The sequence below is a fragment of the Ostrea edulis genome, chromosome 6 (assembly GCF_947568905.1).
Source record: "Ostrea edulis chromosome 6, xbOstEdul1.1, whole genome shotgun sequence".
NCBI classification, from domain to species: Eukaryota; Metazoa; Mollusca; class Bivalvia; order Ostreida; family Ostreidae; genus Ostrea; species Ostrea edulis.
The window spans coordinates 68,779,243-68,803,270 of NC_079169.1; the positions used below are offsets into that span (position 1 = coordinate 68,779,243).

General features: G+C 36.6%; 2 protein-coding genes across 23 annotated transcripts in view; one reads left to right on the top strand and one right to left on the bottom strand.

Moving 5' to 3' along the window:
- The window catches only part of LOC125648176 (uncharacterized), a 30,388-nt gene extending 28,847 nt beyond the window's left edge, over nt 1-1,541 (top strand). For all 16 annotated transcript variants that reach the window (XM_056140602.1, XM_056140603.1, XM_056140608.1 and 13 more), the window contains one exon: nt 266-1,541. In XM_056140602.1, coding sequence (XP_055996577.1) covers nt 266-1,001 — 736 coding nt within the window. In that variant the 3' untranslated portion in view covers nt 1,002-1,541. The remainder of the gene's footprint in view (nt 1-265) is intronic.
- Nucleotides 1,542-4,510: 2,969 nt separating this feature from the next.
- Nucleotides 4,511-22,868, bottom strand: LOC125648175 (zinc finger protein 112-like). 7 transcript variants are annotated; one of them, XM_056140601.1, is made up of 4 exons: nt 22,766-22,861; nt 14,049-15,279; nt 13,186-13,745; nt 4,511-4,673 (listed from the first exon to the last, which is right to left on the bottom strand). In XM_056140601.1, the coding sequence occupies exons 2-4, from the start codon at nt 15,254-15,256 to the stop codon at nt 4,555-4,557; spliced, it is 1,887 nt and encodes a 628-aa protein (XP_055996576.1). In that variant the 5' UTR covers nt 15,257-15,279; nt 22,766-22,861; the 3' UTR covers nt 4,511-4,554. The 7 variants fall into 7 exon arrangements, with proteins under 7 accessions (XP_055996576.1, XP_055996575.1, XP_055996572.1 ...); XM_056140600.1 differs by lacking the exon at nt 22,766-22,861 and adding an exon at nt 15,456-15,607; XM_056140597.1 differs by having other exon boundaries at nt 13,186-15,279; nt 22,766-22,868.
- Between the last annotated feature and the right edge of the window lie 1,160 nt (nt 22,869-24,028).

The window sequence follows — 24,028 nt, forward strand, 5'->3', positions numbered from 1 at the left end:
TTCTGTAGATTAGAGAGGAAAGTTGTTTTAGCAATAAAATACACGATTAGCGACATGTTGGATCTGCGAACCTTTAGAAATTCCTCAATGAAATAGTCATTTTAAAAACTGCAATGAGCTATGAGGAGAATCGCTGTATGATCAACTCTATCGAGAAGTCCTTTGGGCTTCACTTCAAAACCAATTGAAGTTTTTAAATAGACTCTATATTTCTAATACTTTTTGTTTTGAAATAGTATAGATGCCTGTACTTTTTTATGTTTAGGCGACCATCTTACAAGGTAGAATATGCAGACCCTAGTGACGTAATAGCTTCTAGCAGTGGAGCAGAGTATTCCACCCCATATGACACGTGCAAGACGAGAAATAAAGTGGTCAAAGTGACCGCGGCATCTAGGGGAGCGAGCGGCAGAAAACCCAAAGTGTCTCTGAGAAAAAGAATTAGTCAGAAACTGGGTTCTTCCAGAAGTAGACGAAGAAGGCGTGAGAACGATTCTGGATTTAGCGATCTCCTTGAAAGTGATGGCAGCAAAATGTCGGGACGGGGTGATCAAATGGACGCTAAAGAGGGACAATATATGGAAATCCCATTGGTCAATGTCCCTGTATTGAAGACTGTTAGCAATGCATCATATACATTAGTAGAGGGTAAACAAAATGGACACAAAATTGCTTTGCCGATACAAGAACTAAAAGAAAAGCAAAAAATGTCAAATATTTTCTCAAGAGAAAAGTCAGACGATCCTTATGAATCCTTGCCAGATAATGATAAAAACAACCATGCCTGTGATGCAACCACGAGTGTTCTTGACAAAAATGCAGCGGAAAATCCGTATGCAGTTCCTGACTGCGACGATTACAAAAAGTATCCTTCCCAAGCACAAGAAATGGGTATATTACCTAACAATCCGTATGCACAAATAAAACACGTACCGGAAGAGACAGGGGGCGCCACAGTGAAAAGGTTTATCAAAGGACAGGAGGAGAATCATTACATGTGACGTAACAGGAAATGAATAACATTTTCAATTTGAATTCACTCTCCATGCGGATAAGCAGTGCATTACTGTAGAATCATTTAAATTCGTGGGGGCAAATTTTCGTGGATTGCTGAATTTTTACGGGTTCGTGGGGACGTAATTTCGTGGATTTATATATTTGTAAGAGAGATAACTCTGGAATGTGTTTATTCGTTGAGGATGTAAATTCATGGGTGAGGAGTACCCACGAATTCCACGAAAATTGAGCCACCACGAATTCTAATGATTCCACAGTATTTTATTTTCACGTCAATTGGGATTTTCACATCAGTAATATAGTCACCGGTTCGATGATGGCGAGATGTTGAATACAGTTTACAAGCATTAGGTCGCATGTCATTTTGCCTCAAACATAACTTCATATATTTTACATGTTATTTATTTTATGAATTATATGAGACACTCATTTCTTTTTATGACTGAGGCATTAACATTTTATATATGTATGAAATATCTGATTTGGTTGTTATGCAATGCGTTGATTATAAATACTGATGTGCAGATGTGCGTTGGTTTAATGGTCCTATGATAATGGTCCTATTCCCTGTGAGTAGAGGTGCAGGGTGATATAACGGATTGAGACTTCTCCGTGTGAAGATGACAACCTCTATACACGTAAAACGTATCTGTGGTATTCTAAAAAAAAAAAGAAAAAAAAAAAAAAAAAAGAAAGAAATTACCTCGTTAAGGACTGCCACCAAGAGATTCCAGTGTCATCAATTAAATTCTTGTTCTCCAAGACCAGGTTGTAAATCACAGGTAATATTTCTTGGATATATAATTGTTTACCTTTCGGCAAACATAACTGTATATAAAAGGGTTTTTTGTGTTCATGTTGAAAAAAATTTAAGGCATTTTGTTTTACCGAAATTACGCAAAAACGCCTTTAAACATTGAAATTGTTCTAAAATTACTAACCTTTCAAACGCAGCTACGTACTTTGTCAAAGTTTCCATTCACTCTCGCTTTGTGCGTCATGTGGATAGTCAATCATTCAAATAGATCGCATCAGTGATAAAGTTAAAAGACTCGTGTCTGTAGACTTCATTTATATAGCTGCCATACCTTTGGGGGTTAAGACAATTGAAACCTACAGCAGAAGATTTACCAGAGGTGGGATCTGGTGCCTAGGAGAAGTAGCATCCCTTGTCGACCGGTCACAACAGTTAACCAGAAGTGATAAAATATACAACATTGCTTTTGTTTGTAAGGCTCATTATTACAACTGTATTTTAAACGAACTTGGCATCAATTCCACTTTTGGTAATCCTACTTATACTCCAACTGCCCTTTCAAAATATGAAATTCTTCAAAACCATGATTCAGTTTTAGACACATTTTATATCTCAGTCAATGGGTCGAATGGAAATGAGTTACCGTACCTAAACTGGATTCTTAAACTAAAAATAACCTTTACAAACAAAGATACATGTACATCGCTGGATCCAGTAAGTGCTTTACCATGCCCCTATCGTTTATCCTCACGAAAATATTAATAGCTGTGAAGGAGAAACGTCAAACGTGCTCTACCACTACCTATTCCAAAAGTTGTGTAAATCAAATGTGGATTCTAAAAAAATTCCCACGAACTTTTAGTAAACTTGAAACCGCAAAACTTTTCTTAAAACAACATCAAAATGTAGAGACTTTTCAACACTCTACTCGACCATTCCTCTCGATAAAATAAATACTAGACTTTTTGACATCATAGACAGGTGCTTCTTCACGAAAATGGAAAACACAAATCTTCATATCTAGTGTTCAGTCATCCAAAACATTATTTTGTTAAACACCAATGTGATTCCATGCACAAACAGTCTGAAGTTGAAATTAAAAATATACTGGAGTTCCTCATTGACAATATCTTCGTGGTCTTTGGTGATCAGGTCTTCCAACAGTCTGTTGGAATTCCCATGGGCACGAATTGTGCTTCTTTGTTAGTTGACCTGTTTTTATATTCCTATGAAGCAGAATTTATTCAAAACTTCTACGTGAGAAGAAATAAATTCTTGCTATGGCCTTCAATTCGACATTTAGATATATCGACGACGTTTTATCTATTAACAATACTAACTTTCATTCATTTCAAACTAAAACGGATGACCCGTGTTACAGTGGGTGTGGCACGATAAAGAACCTTCACTGCTCGATGGCCATTGGCGCCGAGCATAGGCCTAAATTTGAAGCCCTTCACCGGTCTTGGTGACGTCTCCATATGAGTAAAAAATTCTTGAGCGAGACGTTAAGCAAGATACAATCACAGCTGTTAATATTTTCGGGAGGAGCAAGGATTGGGGCTTAGGAAAACATTTAATGGATCCAGCAATATATCTTTCTTTGTAGGAGTTTTATGAAGATCAGGAATCCAGTATAGGTATGGTAACCCATATTCATCCGACCCATTGACTGAATCATTTGACATCAACATTTAACTTCCTAATAGATCATTTGACTCGTACATCTAACTTCCTAATAGGTTATTCGACACGAACATAGGCGTTATAATGACTCAAGAGACGAAAATTTGACTTTGTAGCGGAATACTGGACGCAGACACGTGACTTTCTAAGAATCATTTGACGTGTACATAAGAATTTAATACGAGCATTTAAGGTAGGTTTTTGCAAAAATCTGTATCAAATTTAATTTGCGCATGATAAAAAAAATATATCTTTCAAAGGAATGTTGTTCATTGCATAAGATAAAAATTGGTAAACTATTGATACTGAAAAAAAATTATATTTTTCATAGATAATCAATTATTTATAATTTAAAAAATGTTGTCAAGGGCAATAACCCCTATGCTGGTATTCTCTCTACTTTATGTCCATTATACAATGATTTCCCCAATTTATGCATTAGCAGTTTTTCTAAACTATTAACATTTTATATTTGTTATTTCAACAAATTATTATCTATTTCTATCATTCTGTATAACGAAAATGTGTGATTTTCTGATGTTGACATACTTTTGTTTTTGTATGTTTGACATCCTTAAAAATGTGGCAACATACACAAATTTTCTTGGTTATTAATTAAATTTAACTATAATGAGTGGAAATTAATAGTTTTTTCACTTTCAATCATTAATATTAACAAGTCACATGAGGATGGAGCTACCTTAACTTTAGATTGGACCATTTTACACAAACAGTTGACTTTATAAAGGACCATGATACTCGGTTCTAACACTTGACTTCTCCACGGCTCATGACGCGAACATTTGATTCTTCCATAAATATCATTTGACTGTCTTTAGGATGGAAATGACATAAACAATTAGGCAAAGCGCTAAACGTAAATTCCAATCCATCACTAAATACAGCATTAGACTTTTGAACAATCACGTGGTTTGACACACCCTTTCCTATAACCGTAAGCTGTATTCTACATGCCACTGACATCCTTTCGCACTAGCTTTAAATAACTTCAGAATGTGCTATTCAGACTAAAACAACAGGAACAACGAGTTTTTGTAATAGTTTATTGTGTACGCTCTGATGGTCACCATTCCTCATTTCCTACGCTTAGTAGTGGATTTCCTAGACTCCATGTGGCTGGCCTTGTGCCTTCTGAGGGCATGGGGAGACCTGAATGAACACCGGCAAGGCTCGCATCTGTATGGCAGCTGGTCTGCAGAGAAAAATGCACAGAAACATCAATAACTGGTCCATGAAGAGTATACTCCTCAACATGCAGGTTTGAGAATGCATTACATGTGGTTTTACTATTCTACTACTTGTATCTATTTTTTTTTTTTTTTTTTTATACATCAGTACAACTAGTACTGATGTAAATGATAGATATAACGTTTCATTTTTTATCAGTACTAACGTTTATTAGTGTAAACTTACACAAGGTGGAGTCTACAAGAAAGAATGTAGAATACAGTTTTGCTACATGTACCATCAATGAAAGGTAAAGATTACGAACAGTGATCAATCTCATAATTCCTATAAGCAATACAAAATAGATAGTTGGGCAAACAAGGACCCCTGGACACACCAGAGGTGGGATCAGGTGCCTAGGAGGAGTAAGCATCCCCTGTCGACCGGTCACACCCGCCGTGAGCCCTATATCTTGATCAGGTAAACGGAATTATCCGTATCAATGAATTTCAAAATGAGTATGAAATCTAATGCATACAAAAATGGGGTTGGTCGTTTTGGGACTTTTCTTAACAACGTCTCTGAATGTTGTCACCCATCAAAGTGGTATTACTGTTAACCAACATTCAGTGGCATAGGTCTACTGCTCTAAGATAAGTGGAGGGGCAATCTAATTTTTTTAATAGATCCATTGCCTACACGCTACATTAACACCTAACGACACCACAATGAGGTTAAAGGTCTGGTGAGACAATCAAATAAATATGCGATCGATTTAACCAATCACAGCATGGCTAATGTCGACAGCTGAGAGTGCCACAGCTGTGCTAATGGGATTAATGAGTGTTGCAGACGGTAAACAAAATTAGGCATGTAACAATGCATCGGAATGGTGTCGGTGCAGGAAAATTCATGTATCTTACCGATAAATGAACTTTAGTTTAAAAGAATTTTTTCTAAGCGCGATTCTTGTTTTCATTTCCTTTGCCCTTTTTGTCCTCAATTTTGTACCTCTATTCAGATAATTTTGTGTAATTTGTAGAAATAAGCAATTACATGTATTTACAAAGAAACTATTTGATGCTGGTATTGTTTGCAGGTGAAAGTAATTAGAAAATGCCGTGAAGGGTGCTGTTTTTTCCGGAGTTGGCAGACGAAACTGGTAACAGAACATTTCCGACAGAGTTATTTTTCACCAATCTCACAAACTATTTTTCCCCTTGGACATAGCAGTAGTATATAGCGAAAATGATTATGCTCTGAATCGACCTCGAACAGGATTTGTTATACCTTTGTGTAAAGAATTATGTGAGCGATTCAAAGGATCCACTTTTAATTAGATTGTTGAAATGGAAAAGCAACAAATTATTCTGGAGTTAAATAATTGCGGTTTAAGATCAGATGTCTATGGCATCGCCTAAGATCTAGCAATTTTGATTTATTACACTTGCACGTTAAGAGCTGTGTATGATAACTTTTAGGTCAGTAAAACGTACACGATTCTTGAAGTTGTTCAGTTAATTTTCGAAAGTGAATATATGTAGGTACCTTTCTTAGATATATCAATTACTGTTAACAACCTGTCTCCAATGGAACACGGTACTCTAGTAAGTTATGATTCACTTAACAATTAGTGTGTACAAGAACTATCAAAAAGCTTCGAGAACGTTGACGTTTTGACGTGAAAATTAGCACGGGTCACCTACTAGTCATGACGCTACGGAAGTTTAGTTCCCCTTTGAAGGTAAAAAATTGTGTAATTGTAATTGATAATCATTGGTAACCATTAATAAATTTCTGATCTGTAAACCAATAGGGATTCTGTCAACCTGTTAAACATTAAATCCCATCCCAGTTCGGTCCATTGGCAATTTGGCTCAAAATGTCGGACAATTCAGCCAAATAAGAATTCGGCCAACGAAGCCTTGAACCATTTTATCAACTTGGTCCAGACAGTTCGACTCAACTATAGAGCAAACGAATACTGTTTAGTGTTTACTTTCTTCTATGTCCAGGTTACGACAAGTCGATTGTTCAGACTGTCCAAATGTAACTTTGTGATATCTCCAGTAGTTTGAGCTTTAAACAGTCATGAGTATGCCCTTCACAAATAAAGTTAGGGAGACTTATTGGAATACTCATGTCAATCTGTCTGTCAATCGGTCCTACCATTTTTGTCTTGGCCAGAACTTTGTAATTTATAGATTTAGAAGCTCGTACGTGACACATGTGGTCAGGTAGTGTGTCAGGACCCTGACTCAGTCTTTTGTCCAAGGTCATAGCTATTAATAAATCAGTTTAATATGTTGTCATGACTATAACTTTATAATCTTACAAGTAAAGATATTCATAATTGGCGCAATAGTTATTGATAACCAAACACTGTGTCATGACTTGACCCATGTCACTTCGCGATGGCCTAGGTCAAGGTCAATTCGAATCATTGATTGAATTTTGTTTAACGTCCCTCTCCAGAATATTTCACTCATATGGAGACGTCACCATTGTCGGTGAAGGGCTGCAAAATTTAGGTCTGTGCTCGGCGTTGATGGCCTTTGAGCAGGGAGAGATCTTTATCATGCCACTCCTGCTGTGACACGGGACCTCGGTTTTTGCGGTCTCATCCGAAGGACGTACGTCCCATTTAGTCGCCTTTTACGACAAGCAAGGGGTACTGAGGACCTGTTCTAACCCGGATCCCCACGGGATTCATCATCTGCTCCCTAATTTGTAATGATGAGTAGCGTAACAGTCCCTAATATGCAATATGACAAAATCGTAATTATAATTAGTGTTAATGAACCATCAAGAAGGCCTAAACTTTTTATGACTTTAATAACTTTTGGTTCGTTTGTTGGTTTTATGTCCCATTTGATAAGTGTAAAACAAGAGAATCGGACTTCGTGTTGTGTTTTTAAGCAGATTGCAAATTGTATCTTGTGAATTAAACTTCTATACATAAACAGGATTTTTGTCAATTTTAACTGATTGAAATTATAGTCACAAAATCGTTAACAATTTACAAATCTCCTTCAAGTTTAGGCAGTTCATAAAAGTAAAATAAAATCAGTCAAAACGTCCGAACCAATCGACAACAGGTAACATGGTTCTTATGTCCTGTTATCACTATGAAACGAAAGTTGGTTTCCCCCGCATGGAGAATGCAGACAAGTCTTTACGTCTTTCTTAAGCTGAGAGCATCACGGAAACGTACGAAAATCCACTCACAGCTAAATATCATGTCAGCCCAATGTCTTTAATAAAGTATATTCCTATTGGTGACCATGATATCTCGTAATGTCCACCACAATATTGTATCCTAGACCGCTCCATCATATCGTATCCGGTTGACTTACTAGTATTTAACCATATAATTGCTGGCCCAGTCTCCTGACCATGGAATGCACATCAAATACCTATGTTGACCTTTCACAGTTGTAGCTCCAAGCCATTTGGCCGAGTCGACCTGGTCATGGCAGTCATTGCACGCCTGTGTTGTGCTTTAGTCTAATAAACATACTAAAATCATTTTATGAGAAAACAAACAAGGTTGTATGTATAAGGTATTTCTGTAGAGACATGTGCTTGCATTGGTCAGCTAGGAAAGCTAGGAATAACATTAATCTACACTAGATGAGTGATGAAGGTCACGCACGAGTACTACTGTCCTTTGTAATGAACATGTTGAGATGTCATCAGTTGTCGATACCTGAAATTTAGACCTATCCTTAGCTCTAGGGGCCCTAGCAGTAAGGGTTCCTTAACGTAACAACACCGGGCCTCGGTTTTAAGATCACATCCAAAGGACCCGTGACTCTCACTTCTAATTGTCAAGCGTATGGCGAAAGAGCATGTTTACGTCATAGGTTTGATAAGGGCGGGACTCGAACTAGCGACATCTCGGTCACAACGCAAACGTTCTACCACTGAGCTACCGCTACCAGTTGATTTTATTAACTAGTATTTTCGGTAATTTTTAGTTTATATAATGAAATGTAAAATTAACGGACAGTGATCTCATACCTCCCATAAGCAATACAAAATATATAATCTATTTTCATCGATGTCCGTATGCAAGCTGACAACAAAGGTTAACTTTAATGAAGACCGTACGTGTAGATTACGAAGTTGATGACCTATCCTTTGTATGGAATTCTATTGTGGAGATTAAAATGATAGTTTTTGGGTTTTTTTGCAGAAGGATAATTCGTACCCTCAAGTAGGACCAGTCACCCCATTTTACCTCAGGACACCTTTCTATTAATTTTTTTCAATGGTGACCTGAGGAAACCCTTATATGACATTTACATCAATGGGTGACCAGAGGTAACCCTTTTATAACCATTGCTACTATTGGTGACCAAAGGTCACCCTCATATAACCAGTTTCTATGAGTGATCAACGGTTACCCTTATATGATTATTATATCTATGGTGACTAGAAGTAACCCGTATATGATATTACATTAATGGGTGACTAGAGGAAACCCTTATATGACAATTACATCTATAGGTGATCAGAGGGAACCCTTTTATGACCATTACATGTACATCAATGAGTTACCCGAGGAAACCCTTACACGACATTAACATCAATGGGTGACCAGAGGAAACCTGTATCTAACATTTGCATCAAAGGGTGACCAGAGGTAACCTTTAGATGAGCATTACATCAATGGATGACCAGAGGTAACCTTTAGATGAGCATTACATCAATGGATGACCAGAGGTAACCTTTAGATGAGCATTACATCAATGGATGACCAGAGGTAACCTTTAGATGAGCATTACATCAATGGATGACCAGAGGTAACCTTTAGATGAGCATTACATCAATGGATGACCAGAGGTAACCTTTAGATGAGCATTACATCAATGGATGACCAGAGGTAACCTTTAGATGAGCATTACATCAATGGATGACCAGAGGTAACCTTTAGATGAGCATTACATCAATGGATGACCAGAGGTAACCCCTATTGCTACTATGGGTGACCAAAGGTAACCCTCTTATAACCACTGCTTCTATGAGTGATCAACTGTTTCCCTTGCATTATTCTATGGTGACAAGAAGTAACTCTTTTATGACCATTACATCAATGGGTGACCAAAGGTAACCCTTATATGACATTCATATCAGTGGGTGACCAGAGGAAACCCTTATAGGAACATTACATTAATAGGTGACCAGAGGGAACCCTTATATGACCAGTGCATCAATGGGTGCCCAGAGGTACCCCTTATATAATCATATATAATCAGTCTGTTGGAATTCCCATGGGCACGAATTGTTCTCCTTTGTTAGCTGACCTGTTCCTATATTCATATGAAGCAGAATTTATTCAAAAACTTCTACGTGAGAAGAAAAAATCTCTTGCTGTTGCCTTCAATTTGACATTTAGATATATCGACGACATTTTGTCTATTAACAATAATAATTTTCATTCATATGTCGATTCGATTTATCCCTATGAGCTCAAAATAAAAGACATCACAGAGTCGTCCACTTCTGCTTCATACTTAGATATTTTATTGAAAGTAGACATTAACGGCAAGCTGACAACTCAACAGTATGACAAACGGGATGATTTCAGCTTCTCCATCGTCAACTTCCCATATTTATGTAGCAATATTCCATTATCACCTGCATATGGTGTTTATATCTATCAACTGATTCGATATGCAAGAGCTTGTTCTGTGTATGGCCAGTTTTTAAATCGGGGCAAGCTACTGACAAACAAGTTGATGGCACAGGGGTTTCAACACAACAGTCTCGATTGAACTCAGCATTTCGCAAATTCTACGGTCGTTATAACGATCTAGTTCGTCAATACAACCTATCATTGGGTCAAATGCTGTCTGACGTGTTTCATACCGATTGTTGGGCCTTTCTTGGCACACTGATTTTGACTACGGATAACTTCGTTTACCTGACCAGGATATAGGGCTCATGGCGGGTGTGACCGGTCGACAGGGGATGATTACTCCTCCTAGACACCTGATCCCACCTTTGGTGTATCCAGGGGTCCGTGTTTGCCCAGCTATCTATTTTGTATTGCTTGTGGGAGTTATGAGATTGATCACTGTTCGTTATCTTCGCCTTTCATTATAATGGTGAACACGGGTAACCTTTGTAGAACCATTAATCAACGGGTTGGAACAATTATCCAATATCGATATGGTCCCACTAAAGCATATTTTGTTAGGTTCTATATAATAATGAAGTTTATTCATCTGTAAGCATTGAAACAATAAATCCATCCATCCGATAGGCAAAAAATATATAGAATGATAATAACAATAGTAATATACATAAGAAAAACACAGAAAAGTGGAAAGATTTAATAAACGGATTAATAACAGAATGTAAATTGGAGCATGTCTATCCGCCGATAGATTTGTGCTTCGTCATGCAGAAAGTAGACAAAGTCATATTTACTCTTTTCTAACAGATATGAGTTTCACTTGTATTAAATTTTATTATTACCCTCATTTAATTGGAGATTGAAGAACTACTTTCGGTCACCCCGGGTCCTACTTGAGGGTACGAAAAATCCTTCTGCACGTTTTTTTTAACATATTGCATCATGACCATTTCCCGAAGTAAGCAGGCAACAAAACGTTTTCATACAATATCGAAAAAGAAAGAAAGAAACCAAATCCATATATTACGATCATAACTTTACGATCATTCACATCTACGAATAGGTCATCATTTGCTATGGTCATAAACTGCAAAACTTTTAGGTTATTTTATCGTTTAATTTACTTCAATACTTATCATTTCCATTAGTGGAACTCTTCAAATTAAAGGCGCGTAAAGTCGTGCTACCGGGACAACATAATGTAAACACATTACTTAGGCATACGTAATATACATTATGGTATCGAATACATATTATAACCGACTGCAAACCACAACACTGATTAAAATTCTAAAGTCAAATTTAGGAATTGAATATTCTTACAAGAAAACTGACGGACTTATTTAACTATGTGAGGGAGAGAAGCTACTAAATTTGCCAAATCTGACCGATATAAAGCATCAACCGCAAGAACTGTGAAGGGAAAAACCTATATATGCACATCCAACACAAGAACTTTTCTTGTAATTAATGGGATTAATATGTTTTTAAAGTTATTCTGTCAGACTATGAAGACATTCTATTTTATCATACAATTAGGACAGGTTCATATGGCATGGACTTTGTAATCATACACGTACACCCCCCCCCCCCCCCCTTCAATTCCCATATTTTAGAACAAGTTATATATATTCCAAACTGCATTTTTTGTTAGACGTTTATAACACTAATTAACACAACTAATGCGTTTCCAAACTGCATCGAAGCTATTTTGAAAATTACAAAATATTGATGGACTTAGGACAGAAAACATTGTTGTTTGGATTTTTTAAAATAGGTGTGGTGGAGTTTAAAAAACATGTAACATCTTTAATAAAATAGTGTTAGAATATTTAAAAAATGCAGTTTGACCAATGGTTATTTTATTTAAAAATACAACATATATTTTAACTCTTAAAAAAAAGGGGGGGGGGTGCTATGAACGTTTTGTTTATGTCCCAGTAATCTCGCACTTTCTCGCGAGACTTGTGCATTTTCTTACCAATGACGCACAAGAGTCATCAAAGCGCGATAACTCTAACGAGCTGGTAATGAGAAGTATTCCAGTAAACAACAATGAATGATTCCTAGCGCCCTTGGAAAGTAGCATATCATACGTTAGTGTTTTGCAGCTAATGCGCATGTTTGGGTGCAATAGAGCGGCATTCTGGGAGTTATATAGAACAATAGTTTCGGATTTTATTTTACGTTTAAATCCCTGGTGATTAAAACTTTTTACACGAGTGATAAAATGTGTTAAAAACAAGAATTTACAGGTAACTTGATCTGATTTTTACAAATACAAAAAGTTTACTTTGCAAAGTCCGATTCTTTTAAAAGTTTTTTTCTCGGCCCGATCAAGTTTGAGATTTATAACGAAGTTTGACTGTACAACGGTCATCGGCTTGTCCACAGTGATATTGTAAAACCCCCGAGATGAATCTGATCGTGACTAACCACTTTGCAGATATTATTACTACAATGTATATCATTTTGTAAGGAGACAGGCAGAGAAAACCAATACGTACCATCGATGCAATTAGGTACCACTTTATAGTTTTTGTTTGTAACTAAACCTTCTGAAATAATAATTTTCCTATTCATTGTTAGAATTGGAAGGTGCAGAAATATAACTGTCCCCATTTTGACCGTCGGGAGGTGCACTAGCCAAGGGGAGGGTTAATTGGCCGAAGAGCTAGGACATGGGGAGGGTTAATGGGCCTAAGAGCTAGGACACCGGGGGATGGTTAATTGGCCTATGAGCTATGACACGGGTTGGTTGTTTTGCAGTCCACCTAACTGCGTACCTGTAGACGATATTCCAAACTTTTTAACATCATGATTATTATCCATGTTTCATATTCTGGCCAGTATATATTTTCTGATTATCATATGACAATCTTTTAAATCTTACTTGTATGTTGTTCGAGATGTTTGTTCAACCCAGAAGAGTCATAAAATCGCTTGTTACAAATACCGCAACAGATCTTCAACCCGTCCTTGTGCAGCTGCATGTGTCTGTGCAATCCACTGTTAAACCGGAACCTTTTCTTACACACAAGGCAGGAGTAGTGCTTTACAGATTTCTCAAAATGGGTCACAGTGTGACGTCGCAGGTGCGCCTTGTCGTAAAAACGCTTGTTACACGTATCACATTTGAACTTAAAGATTCGCCCGTCCCCATTGTCCTTCTTCTTGTGGACAAATGACTTGTGTTTGTTGAGATTTCCAAACTGAGAACATCTAAAAGGACACTGGTCGCAGGCATAGGGGCGTTCTCCGGTGTGAGAGCGCACGTGCCGCTCTAATATTCGGGGCTCAAACTCTTTGTTACAAACATGGCACTCTTTCAGTCCCGTTTCTTTTTTGTTCTCTGGCACTTTGCATGCTTGATTCTTTTTTTCACGGTGTGTCATTCTTTCCTCCGTTTTCTGATCGTTCGGGCTGACTTTGACATTACTGAATTTCTTTAAACTGAAATAGGACGATCTCTCGGTTTTAGCAGTAATCATATCAACAATTTTTTCATAAGGCAAATGGGATAAATGATGTTTCTGAATATGAATATAAAGACTTTTCTTACGATTGAACGTATTCTTACAAAACAAACAAGTCGATAAATCGTCGCCTATGTGAATATGTGAATGCCTAAGAAGGGTTTTAGTGTTGTGAAATTCCTTAAAACATACTTTACATTTATTTCTTTTGTGTGTCTCTTTGTGAGTTTGATAGTCTGTGGATGACTTATACGATCTTCCACATTTCTCACAGAAATACCGTTTCAGTTCGGTGCTGCATCGTCTATAGGTGGCGGAAGTAGGAGACATGCGCGCTGCACGCCTTTTTGAATTGACCGAGCGACTAATCTCTCTAGGCATGTAGGTCACGTACTGACTAATGAGATCCTCAAAATCAGTCGAGGAACTGTCTTCATCAGTAACACCACCTTCGGCCTCCTCTTTTCCCACCGAGTCGGAAGTATCGATTGAATGGTTTAAAGTTTCCATTTGTTCCCATTCGTCGCCCTCTAGTGGATCGAACTCGGTCTCCGTCGCCTCTCCGTCGTCCTCGTTCATTCCAGTACTGTGCATAACGATCTCTTCCTGTTTGGGACCAACATTATCTGACACATAGTCATGAATTTCCGTTTGCTTAACCGATTCATGAACACCACACATACTTACATGGTTATGCGATTCAATTCTTGTGTTTCTGTTATTATTTTCTTCGTTGACATTTTTATATTCAGGGTTATACTGCTTGCTTACGGATTCGGTTCTTTCACTTATATCTACTGGGGTCTGGCATCTCGAGTTGTCAGAATCCAGAATATAGTCGTATTCGTAGTGTGTTTCATCATGATCCTCGTCTTCAGAAATCACATAATTATAAACAAGGTCACTTGGTTTAGTTTCAGTTACAACCGTCGCTTCCTCTGATGTGTTACTATCGTTCAACGTCACAAAATCTGAATTCAGGTACTCCATTCTACAAATGTTGGCACTCGAGTAATTTGTTTCCGTCTTCGTTTCTTTGTATTCAGCTTTCTTGAAGAACTCATAATTCACAACACTTGTCACGTGGCTGGAATTACGGTCATTTTGTTTCTTCCCGTCGTCGTTCTCGGTTGCTTCTCCATCTTTATCAGTAAATCCCTCATCCAGTTTCACTTCTGAATTTTCCACTTTATCATTTTCGATGGTGTTTAAATACAAATTTGACGACGAATTCCAGGTGCCTGGGTGAGTTTTGCACATTTGAATTGGCGGGAAAACACAAGTGTTGTTGTAATCCCTGTCGCTCTCCTTGAAATTCGAATCCTCCTGGTCTTGGTGTGCCCTCGTATACCCTCCCACGGATCCCGGTTCTTGATCTGCATGTTTAAGAAACTTCGATAAAGTTTCTGTGTTTCCCCTGACTGTCAATTTAAAGAGAAATTTCCCTTTTCGTATTTCTAGTCGCTTGGTGTCGCTGTCGTTCAGCATAGTTACATTGGTCCGATGTGTAACTGAAATGAACCAAATCAAAACTCGATCATCATCCCAGTTGCGACAATTTTCACAATACATACGTTTTCTTAGCTTGCTAATGAATTAATTCTACATTGACTACTCGCGAGAGAAAACATTCACAAAAATCATCCATGAACTGTGTGAGCCATATGAATATGATAACGAAACCAACCTATATACACGCACGAAATGATAATATATCGCGTTATGTGTCCAATCTCTTCATAAGTAGCGGTGATGCCACAATCACAACAACTTCCAGATGCTTTTCATTTATATGCGCACTGGCATCAGAAGATTCCGGGTTTTTGACAGTGTGCCAGGAAGTCTATTGAGGCGTCAAATCTAGCACGATTAATTCCAGCTTCTGGCTTGTTGCAAAATCAACTATATGACGTCTTAAAGTGGGTTAGGAATGATAAAAACTTAACATTATGAAGCTTTTATTACGAATACCTAAGATAGGCTTGGATTTCTCGAAAACATCTCAAACTTAATATGTGAACACTTAAAAGAGGGTGTTGCATAGAAGCGTTTATATTACCTAATCGGAGCTCTGTGGCTGGTATTTAAATACAAGTGATGTAGAACTTAATTTCATCCCTAATTAAACTTTTATTACGTATTTGCGATTTTTAAAAATATCTGTAGGATTCTCCAGTACTAAGGACAAGCCTACAACATTTTATGTGACAATACATTATAGTCTAAGCATGATTTTTGAAATCGTGAAAATTAAATTGTTTTATTTTTTCTTAGTATCAGACACAATATATACGGTTATGAATGTATCAAATATTTAATAGTCTATACTACTACAGATAAAAAGGTCTTATACTCGTATGTGTTTTTCCCCCTAAATATCTATACATGACTCTGACCACAAAACAAAATATGGGAAGTTTAATACGCATTATTAAAGTTTAAAAAATTCTAAGTTCATGCACCTAAAAACATAGGTGGCATAGCAATTTGCTTCTGGAATACATCTTATCTCATGCATACGAACTGTTCAACAGTTATTTACCTTGTTTGGCCTTTTTCTTTCAAAGCTTTAAAACGTGAAAGGTGAGGATAGCGAACAGTGATCGATCTCATAACTCCTAGAAAAACGCCCTCGTGAAACAAAATTTCAAAGCGACAGTTTTTTTTAGTGTAAAACTTGAAGAACATGTTCATACAAAATTTATTTTGTTTCACGGAGGCAGTTTTTCTAAAATTCGGGGATATCCCTTTATTTTGACGCTAAAAATCATGTAAATCGCTTATTACTCGATTTAAATTCAAATAATTTTAGCTAATTCTTGTTGATACACGTCTTTTAAACTTATTTTCAAAAACGTTTGAATCAAGATAAAAGTTTCAATTGGTTTATCATATATTTGAGTAACTTAATTATATCGATCTTTCACGCAACACCTTTAGGGAAATTAACAGGAGACGTGCAACACCTTCTTTGAGAAAGTCCAAGTCTTGACTTAATATTTTTCGAGAAATCCAGGTCTGTATTTTACACTTTTTTCAAGAAGAAAGTATATTTCAACAGTCAATTACTGAAGAAATTCGCTCAATCTCTCTGTAGTTTTACCTCCGGGCTATTTACAACACACATTGACAATTTTCATTTCATAACTCTTTCCTTACATTTCTTTTTCCTTTCCAAATTAGCTCACAATACAATTTTAATTCGAATCACGCAGGGGTTGTAACATTTCCCTGATTAATTTCTACTAAAACTGCCTTTTTCACTAAATAAAGTAAATCTTAAAAATTTCACTTTTAAATTACACCGTACTACAGATGTATGTATGTTGGGCATATCAGTTTTCTCTCGTGGGACATATGATCATAGAAAGAGGTTTAAAGATTGCAAGATCTTATAGAAGCGTAGCTTGTCAAAAAATATCCAAGTCGATGTCCATTTCATTAAAACTCCAAAAATGTGAATGGTCAGTGGGTGAAAATACAAAATTTACAATATGAAAACTACATGTAGATAGTATTTTGGGGTGGGTGAAGATACAAAAACTTGCGATAAAAGGTCTTGCTACATTACGTTTTGTGATCTGTGACAAACATATCTTCTAAACCATTGTAAAAGATTGCCAAATTTACCTTAAGTTTGTTTATATTTTATTATTATTTTTATAAGCCCATACTTTAGGCGTGTGTGTGTAATTGTAATTTTTATTTTAAATAGATGATATATATATATATATATATATATATATATATATATATATATATATATGGCGTTATGATCGCTAATGGACCATTCATTTCTTAATATACAAGCTTCACACGATTGGATGTCTGTAGAGGTCAGTATTAGGTCAAGCAGTGCCCGATTCCGTGTAGCGATAGCTACATTGTTTACTATATTGGAAATAATTTCACGGATATTGTGTGAGAGTGTAGCATTAAGGAAATCTACCACTATTTTGTCGGCGTATTCGCGAACTTTATTTACTATCGTTCTGATAACAGCGTGACATTTCGCTTGATCGAGTGTGCAAATTTCACTCTCTGACTGACCGTGTGGTTTCAATAAAAGTGAATTAGGGTGACCACGTTATGTCATTCTTTCAAATGAGAACAAAAGTAAAACCCGTTTCATTGAAATATACGAGAAGCCTCACCCCCCAACATTTGCACGCTCGATCAAGTGAAGTGACATGCTGTTACTGAAACGGTAGTAAATTTATTTCTTTATGTTTTATATTTCGTCATTTTTCGTTATTTTCCGTAAATACATTTCGCGGGTCTCTGAGCTCATGCACGAGCGCTTTTGCGCTTAGTATATATACTACTACTGGTCAGTTTTCGGGCAGTGCGAAGTTCGTTACAAGCAACAAAGGTCGCTTTTGTATTTCTGTGCCTTAGCCTTCCCTCCCACCTAGCCCATTTCCAGTTTTGAATTTCATATGCTTTCATTTGTTGATTTCTTAGTTTTGTCGATTTGACGTTTGCTTATTACAAGCGATCTTGTTTTATTATCAAATAGTCAAGAAAATATTTATTTTCGGACGAGGGCACTGAGGAAGAAAATAAACACCATGAAAGTTTGAACAAAAATAGCTGTCGGAACTCAAGGCTTATAAACACAGAAAAGATTATAAATACATGGTTATCTAGTTCAATCCATACACATTCCAGTTTGGTGTTTTATAGCGCGTATTTGATTTGATAAATGAATAGATCATAACACCGCCTCCAAAACAATTTCAATCTTTACGCACGATTAAAGCCGTCAAGAAAAACGTGCTCACGGAATTATCTAGATGGGTTTCAGTAAAACATAAAAAATATCGAAGTCATAAACAAAATAACCTAAATGACCTAGTTTGTGTCTATATAGCAATGATACTACATGTACTTCGGATATTCAGCAGTAATATGTCAAGGATATTTTCAGTAGTAGGACCCGGATTTACCTTCATATCGCCGCAAGCTAAGAAAACTAATGTAAAAAAAAAATTGAAGATAACAAGAGCACCGCAAACAGTACAACACAGAACCATCAGTTCGTAAACATTCTGATTAGAAAAGCCTTAAATTATATCATGGTGCACCAATCCATCTGACAAGCGAACTCGTTATGCATTTCTCTAAGTGGGAGGTTACGACATTTTGCAATATCTGTATCTATGAGGAGGAAAAGTCCAGAAAACTATATGACCTACATGTAGCCCTAAAGTAGGTCACGGTGCACCAATGAAGTTTAAATGTGAACTGATTATGTATTTCTCTGAGAGGGAATTTGTAACAAAATTTAAGGACAATACCTGTATCCATAACGGAAAAAAAAATCTGGAAAATTGTTTTACCTACTTCTATCCCTAAAATACATGTAGGCCATGGTGTACCAATCCAGCTGAAATGCTAACTGAACTTGTATTCCTCCGAGAGGAATTCGAAGCTCGTGACTACATTTCAGGGTAATATGTGTATCCGTAAAGATAAAAAGTCCGTAAAACTGTTTCACCTACTATTAGCCTTAATTTAGGTCACGGTACACCAATCCAACTGAAATGCAAACCCACTATTACACTCCTTAAGGAAGAAATTTTGACCAAATTTCAATCCTGCACATGCATCCGTTACGGAAAAAAGTCTGGAAAACATTATCTTGGGACTGACACTTTGACAGACCAACCCAGCTGATACACAACCCGAACTTGTATTTCCAAGAGAGGACGCTTGTGATAAAAATTTCAGGGCAATATGTGCATGTATCCATAATGAAAAAAGTCCGGAAAATTGACCTACTTTTAGATCTAAAGTAGGTCAAGGATGGACTAATCCAGCTAAAATTCAAATTGAACTTGTATTCCTCCGAGAGGACGGATAAAAACTGATAAACATGGATTTAAGCTTAATGAATTTCACAGTGAGTGAGTAGTTTCAAAATATGTTTGAGGAGATGCATAAGACATGTGCATGGTAACACAATAAAACGTTGGTTTCTTTAAGTATCTCTACCTGAATTTCCTCAAAATCCTCTCTATTTTTATAGCAATAACCAATCAATCGTTTGGAATATGATGGGTGTGCAATAAGGTTTTGAAATTTTCAATTTTACCCTGGGATCAAAACTACAAGATTTCCATGGGTCACATCGCTCAGCTGAGTCACCTTGGCCCATATTTAATAATTTTCTCTAAATATCCGCATGTAAAACTTTGATTCCTATTATAGTCCCAATCTACCCCCACCCCCCACCCCCCCACCCCTCTAGGGGGGGGGTATGATTTTACAAACTTGAATCTGCACTATGCCAGGAACCTTTCATGTAAATGTAAACTTCTCTGGTCCAATTGTTCTTGAGAAGAAGATTTTAAAAGATTTTCTCTATATATTTATATGTAAAACTTTGATCCCCTGTTGTGCCCCCCCCCCCAACCCATCCCCGGGATGAGTTTAACAAACTTGAATCTACACTACGTCAGGAACCTTTCATGTAAATGTAAACTTTTCTGACCTAGTGATTATTGAGAAGATTTTTCAAAGATTTTAGCTATATACTCGCATGTAAAAATGATCCCCTATTGTGACCCCAACCTACCCCAGGAGGTCATGGTTTTCACAAACATGAATCTATACTATGTCAGGAAGCTTTCATGTAAATTTTAACTCTTCTGACCAAGTGGTTCTTGAGAAGAAGATTCTTAAATGACCCCCCCCCCCCCTTTTTTTTTGCATTTTCGTGATTATCTCCCCTTTCAATGGAGCATGGTCCTATATTTAAGGAAAATTATAGCCCTTCACCCAAGGATGCATTTTGCTAAATTTGGTTGAAATTGGTCCAATGGTGCTGGAGATGTCAAAAACGTAAAAAAGTTTACAGACGGACGGACGGACAACAGGCGATCAGAAAAGCTCACTAGAGCTATCAGCTCATGTGAGCTTTAAAAAATAAAAAATTAATTTTCAATAAAGCCCAAAAAATCTGGTTCCCAAAACTTCTCATACATTTTACGCAATAGCCATTCCTCTTTTGAAAGATGATTGGGGTATTGGTGATGTCCCGTAGACGTGCAGTAAGGTAGTTTAATTACATGTATAGTCCACATCGCCCAGCGATGTAACATGTCAATTCTACTGGCACGAATCCCGGAAACAAGTTCTAAACAAGTTATATAAATATAAATATATATATATATATTTCTGTACACTGTATACCACATCCATACGCGGTTGGGTGTTTTTTTTTAATATTCAAATAAGACACATCAATACAAATGTGAAACTGAAAAGTGTATGTGTATTATAACATAAAAATGTGGATAACACAAAAAGCACTGTGAATTTGTGTTCATAATGTTTATGATGCGATTGATAATTGTGAATTTCTTAATCGGTCAATTCTTCTCCATAAATCAACATACAGTTTTCAAACTTAAAAAATAAAATTCTATTGCAATCTATTACAAGCGATATTGTCCTTTTTAGCAATGGGCGCCGTCGGTAGGTGGCGCTGGCGGCAACATTTCCCGCAATCACAAAAAGTTTGCCTCACTGCGCTAGGTACTTTTCACCGTTTTATATGATCAAGCCCGAGGTTTATATACGAAAGTATTAACATGAAACGAAAGTAAGGAGTTCAAAGTTTACGAATATGGTGATATAGAAACCACGTGGTACGAAATGACATTTTGTCGGTATTTTGAAGTGAGAAAATAAGTAGCAAGACCAGAAATCGGCCATATACGCAGATTTTACGGTGATATTTAAATAATTCGAACTTCCTTTTTCTTTAAACAACACTGGGGTAATTCGTATATGTCCGGAGAATGTGGTAAAATAATTTTTTCAACCTGTTGGGTAGAACTTACAAGAACGATAACTCTAATATTTGTAAACGAAAACAAAGGGAAAATAAATCATGTGTACTTCATTGTCCGCAATAAATCGCCGATATATGTGATTCAATCAAGTTTCCTGTTATCAAATTGCCATGTTTATTTTAAAAAATATATAATTATCCTAGATTTTGTACTTCACCTTGCAAATTGATACTGTATCGTCAGTAGGTGGCGCTCGCGGCATAAACAAAGGTTTTTAGGATGGCCGAGGCCACAAACTGCTTTTTTTTTGGGGGGGGGGGGGCACAATTTTGCCCTCACTAGTGGTTTTGGTACAATCTTATAATCTTTTCTATCAAGGATATTGATAAAGAACAATTAAGATATACATATGTAATTGAAACAATGATATTTGTGTAGAATTTTATACAGAAATACCATCATTTTCCTCGTCCGGTAGCTAACATAACCGAGGGTAGGTATGTTTATTAGCGTTTTGAAGCAATATCGATACTTATTTTCAATAAAATAACGTCATATTCACATTTTGCACACCCCAAAAAGGTAGATTAGGCATCAAGTTCATTTCTGTTTAGTCTATTTTAACTAATATTACTTGAGGTCAAATATTTACACAAGTCAGAAAATAACTTCATGCAAATATGTGAGAGAACTCGTGTTGCCTGTCATTTGTGATGCAGGGGAAAGAGATATTTTAAAATACTTATTAATTTTGAAATCAGCACATTTTAATTAAGTGGAATATTGATCAAAATGTTGAAAATATATTGTTTTTAAAAATCTCCCCCTGTCGCTACTTTTAATCAAGAGTCTCGGACTATGATGTTTATGATTGAAAATATCTGTACACTTCCGCGAAAGCGTGTGCCAAAAAAGTTGTTATAGCATTAACTGAGCCTCTAGTTGTGTTTATAATGGTGAGTTACAAAAGTGAAGAGTTGTACCAACCTAAGATTTTCAGGAAGTCCACGAGAACACAGACGGTATTGCCTACACAGCTAGTATCCGGTCAATAGGCGGTCATTGTGGCTCCCGACTTCTTAACACTGATTTTATGAGATGAACATTTTAAGTGATCCAAAAAACTGCCTTGTTGATAGAATGTGATATCAACATTCCGTAAATAAAACCTATATCATATAATGTTAATGCTTACCTGAGTACTTAAAATCCTTACCGCACGCTCGCCTTGCGCGCCTCCACCAAATGTGATAAAACGAGGAAAGCGTGAGTCATTCTTCAGTCGCTTGCAGGAACTAGGTCACTAAACCAGAGCAGGATCATTTTTGCGTTTAGCACAGCGTCATAGCAGGTCATAGTTTCTATGTACTAAACCTCATTCTAAGTGTTAAATCATTTTAATTTTCTGATTATGGTATATTTATCAAATAGACTTGTAAGACCTAGAAATCAAGTTTGTTTGTCTCCCCTTTTCGACTGACCAAACAAAACTATTATTCCACAGACGTAAAGCACTATTGAGGTGGTGCATTCTTGCAACGTCCCTCCTCAAAGGTTTGGTATAATAAAAGAAAATCATAGACATATTGCCAAAGACGTTCTGAAAATATATCTTCAATAAATTTTGCTTGTTCCTGTGGCCATATTACATTAATAATTGGGCGTTGAAATGCATGTATGATCATGTTTTATTCGTTGGAAAGCGAAACCATGGCGAATACATTAAACGGGGATTAAAATTGATGGGGCATGTTTCTTTGTTTTATACATATATATCTTTTTATTGAGTATTGAAATTTTAAAATAAGATCATTGATCTTAACAAAAACTCAGTCTTCAATGATACATGTGAACATGTATTTGATGAATTGAGAAAGTCGTTTGTAAAATGAAACGTAAATTTAAATTCTACTTGAATCTTCTCGTTCTTGTTTAGAACATTCATCTTGCATATCGGATTATTTGTTGGAAGATGTACGTTTTAGTGATAAATTTAATGTTAGCATTTTCTTAGTCATCTTGTTATGTTGTAAATAATGTGGATCTATGGTTGCGTAATACTTCCTGTGTACCCGAGGATCCGAGTTTTGAAATACTCGTGCACGGGTTTTACGAGGAAAAGTCCCTTTGAAGCAGTATGGCTTCTCTGCGAAGTAGGCTTCGTCTTTTCAGCATAGGTGTTATTTACCTGGAGTTCCCAAGGTGGAACCCAGGCTATTCTGTATACACAAGTAGTGTCAGTTACTGAAATACACAGGAAATTGGGGTCGAGGGGGACCTCTAATTAGGCAACACCGGGATTTTGTAGCATTAGATAATCAAAATCAATATTGAGATAGCAACCTAATTCAAACACACAACGAAATTAATACATGTTGATTTTAATTTCATACAAATTAATACTTTTATTGACTTATTTGAAAACAAGTTATATTGAAATGAACCAAATATTCAGGAC

Coding starts and splice junctions, on each gene's coding strand:
- LOC125648175 (XM_048875124.2), bottom strand. CDS start 15,340: ATGTATTGTGAAAATTGTCGCAACTGGGATGATGATCGAGTTTTGATT. Junction 4,674..13,185: donor ACATCTCGAACAACATACAA/GTAAGATTTAAA, acceptor TTTTCTCTGCAG/ACCAGCTGCCATACAGATGC.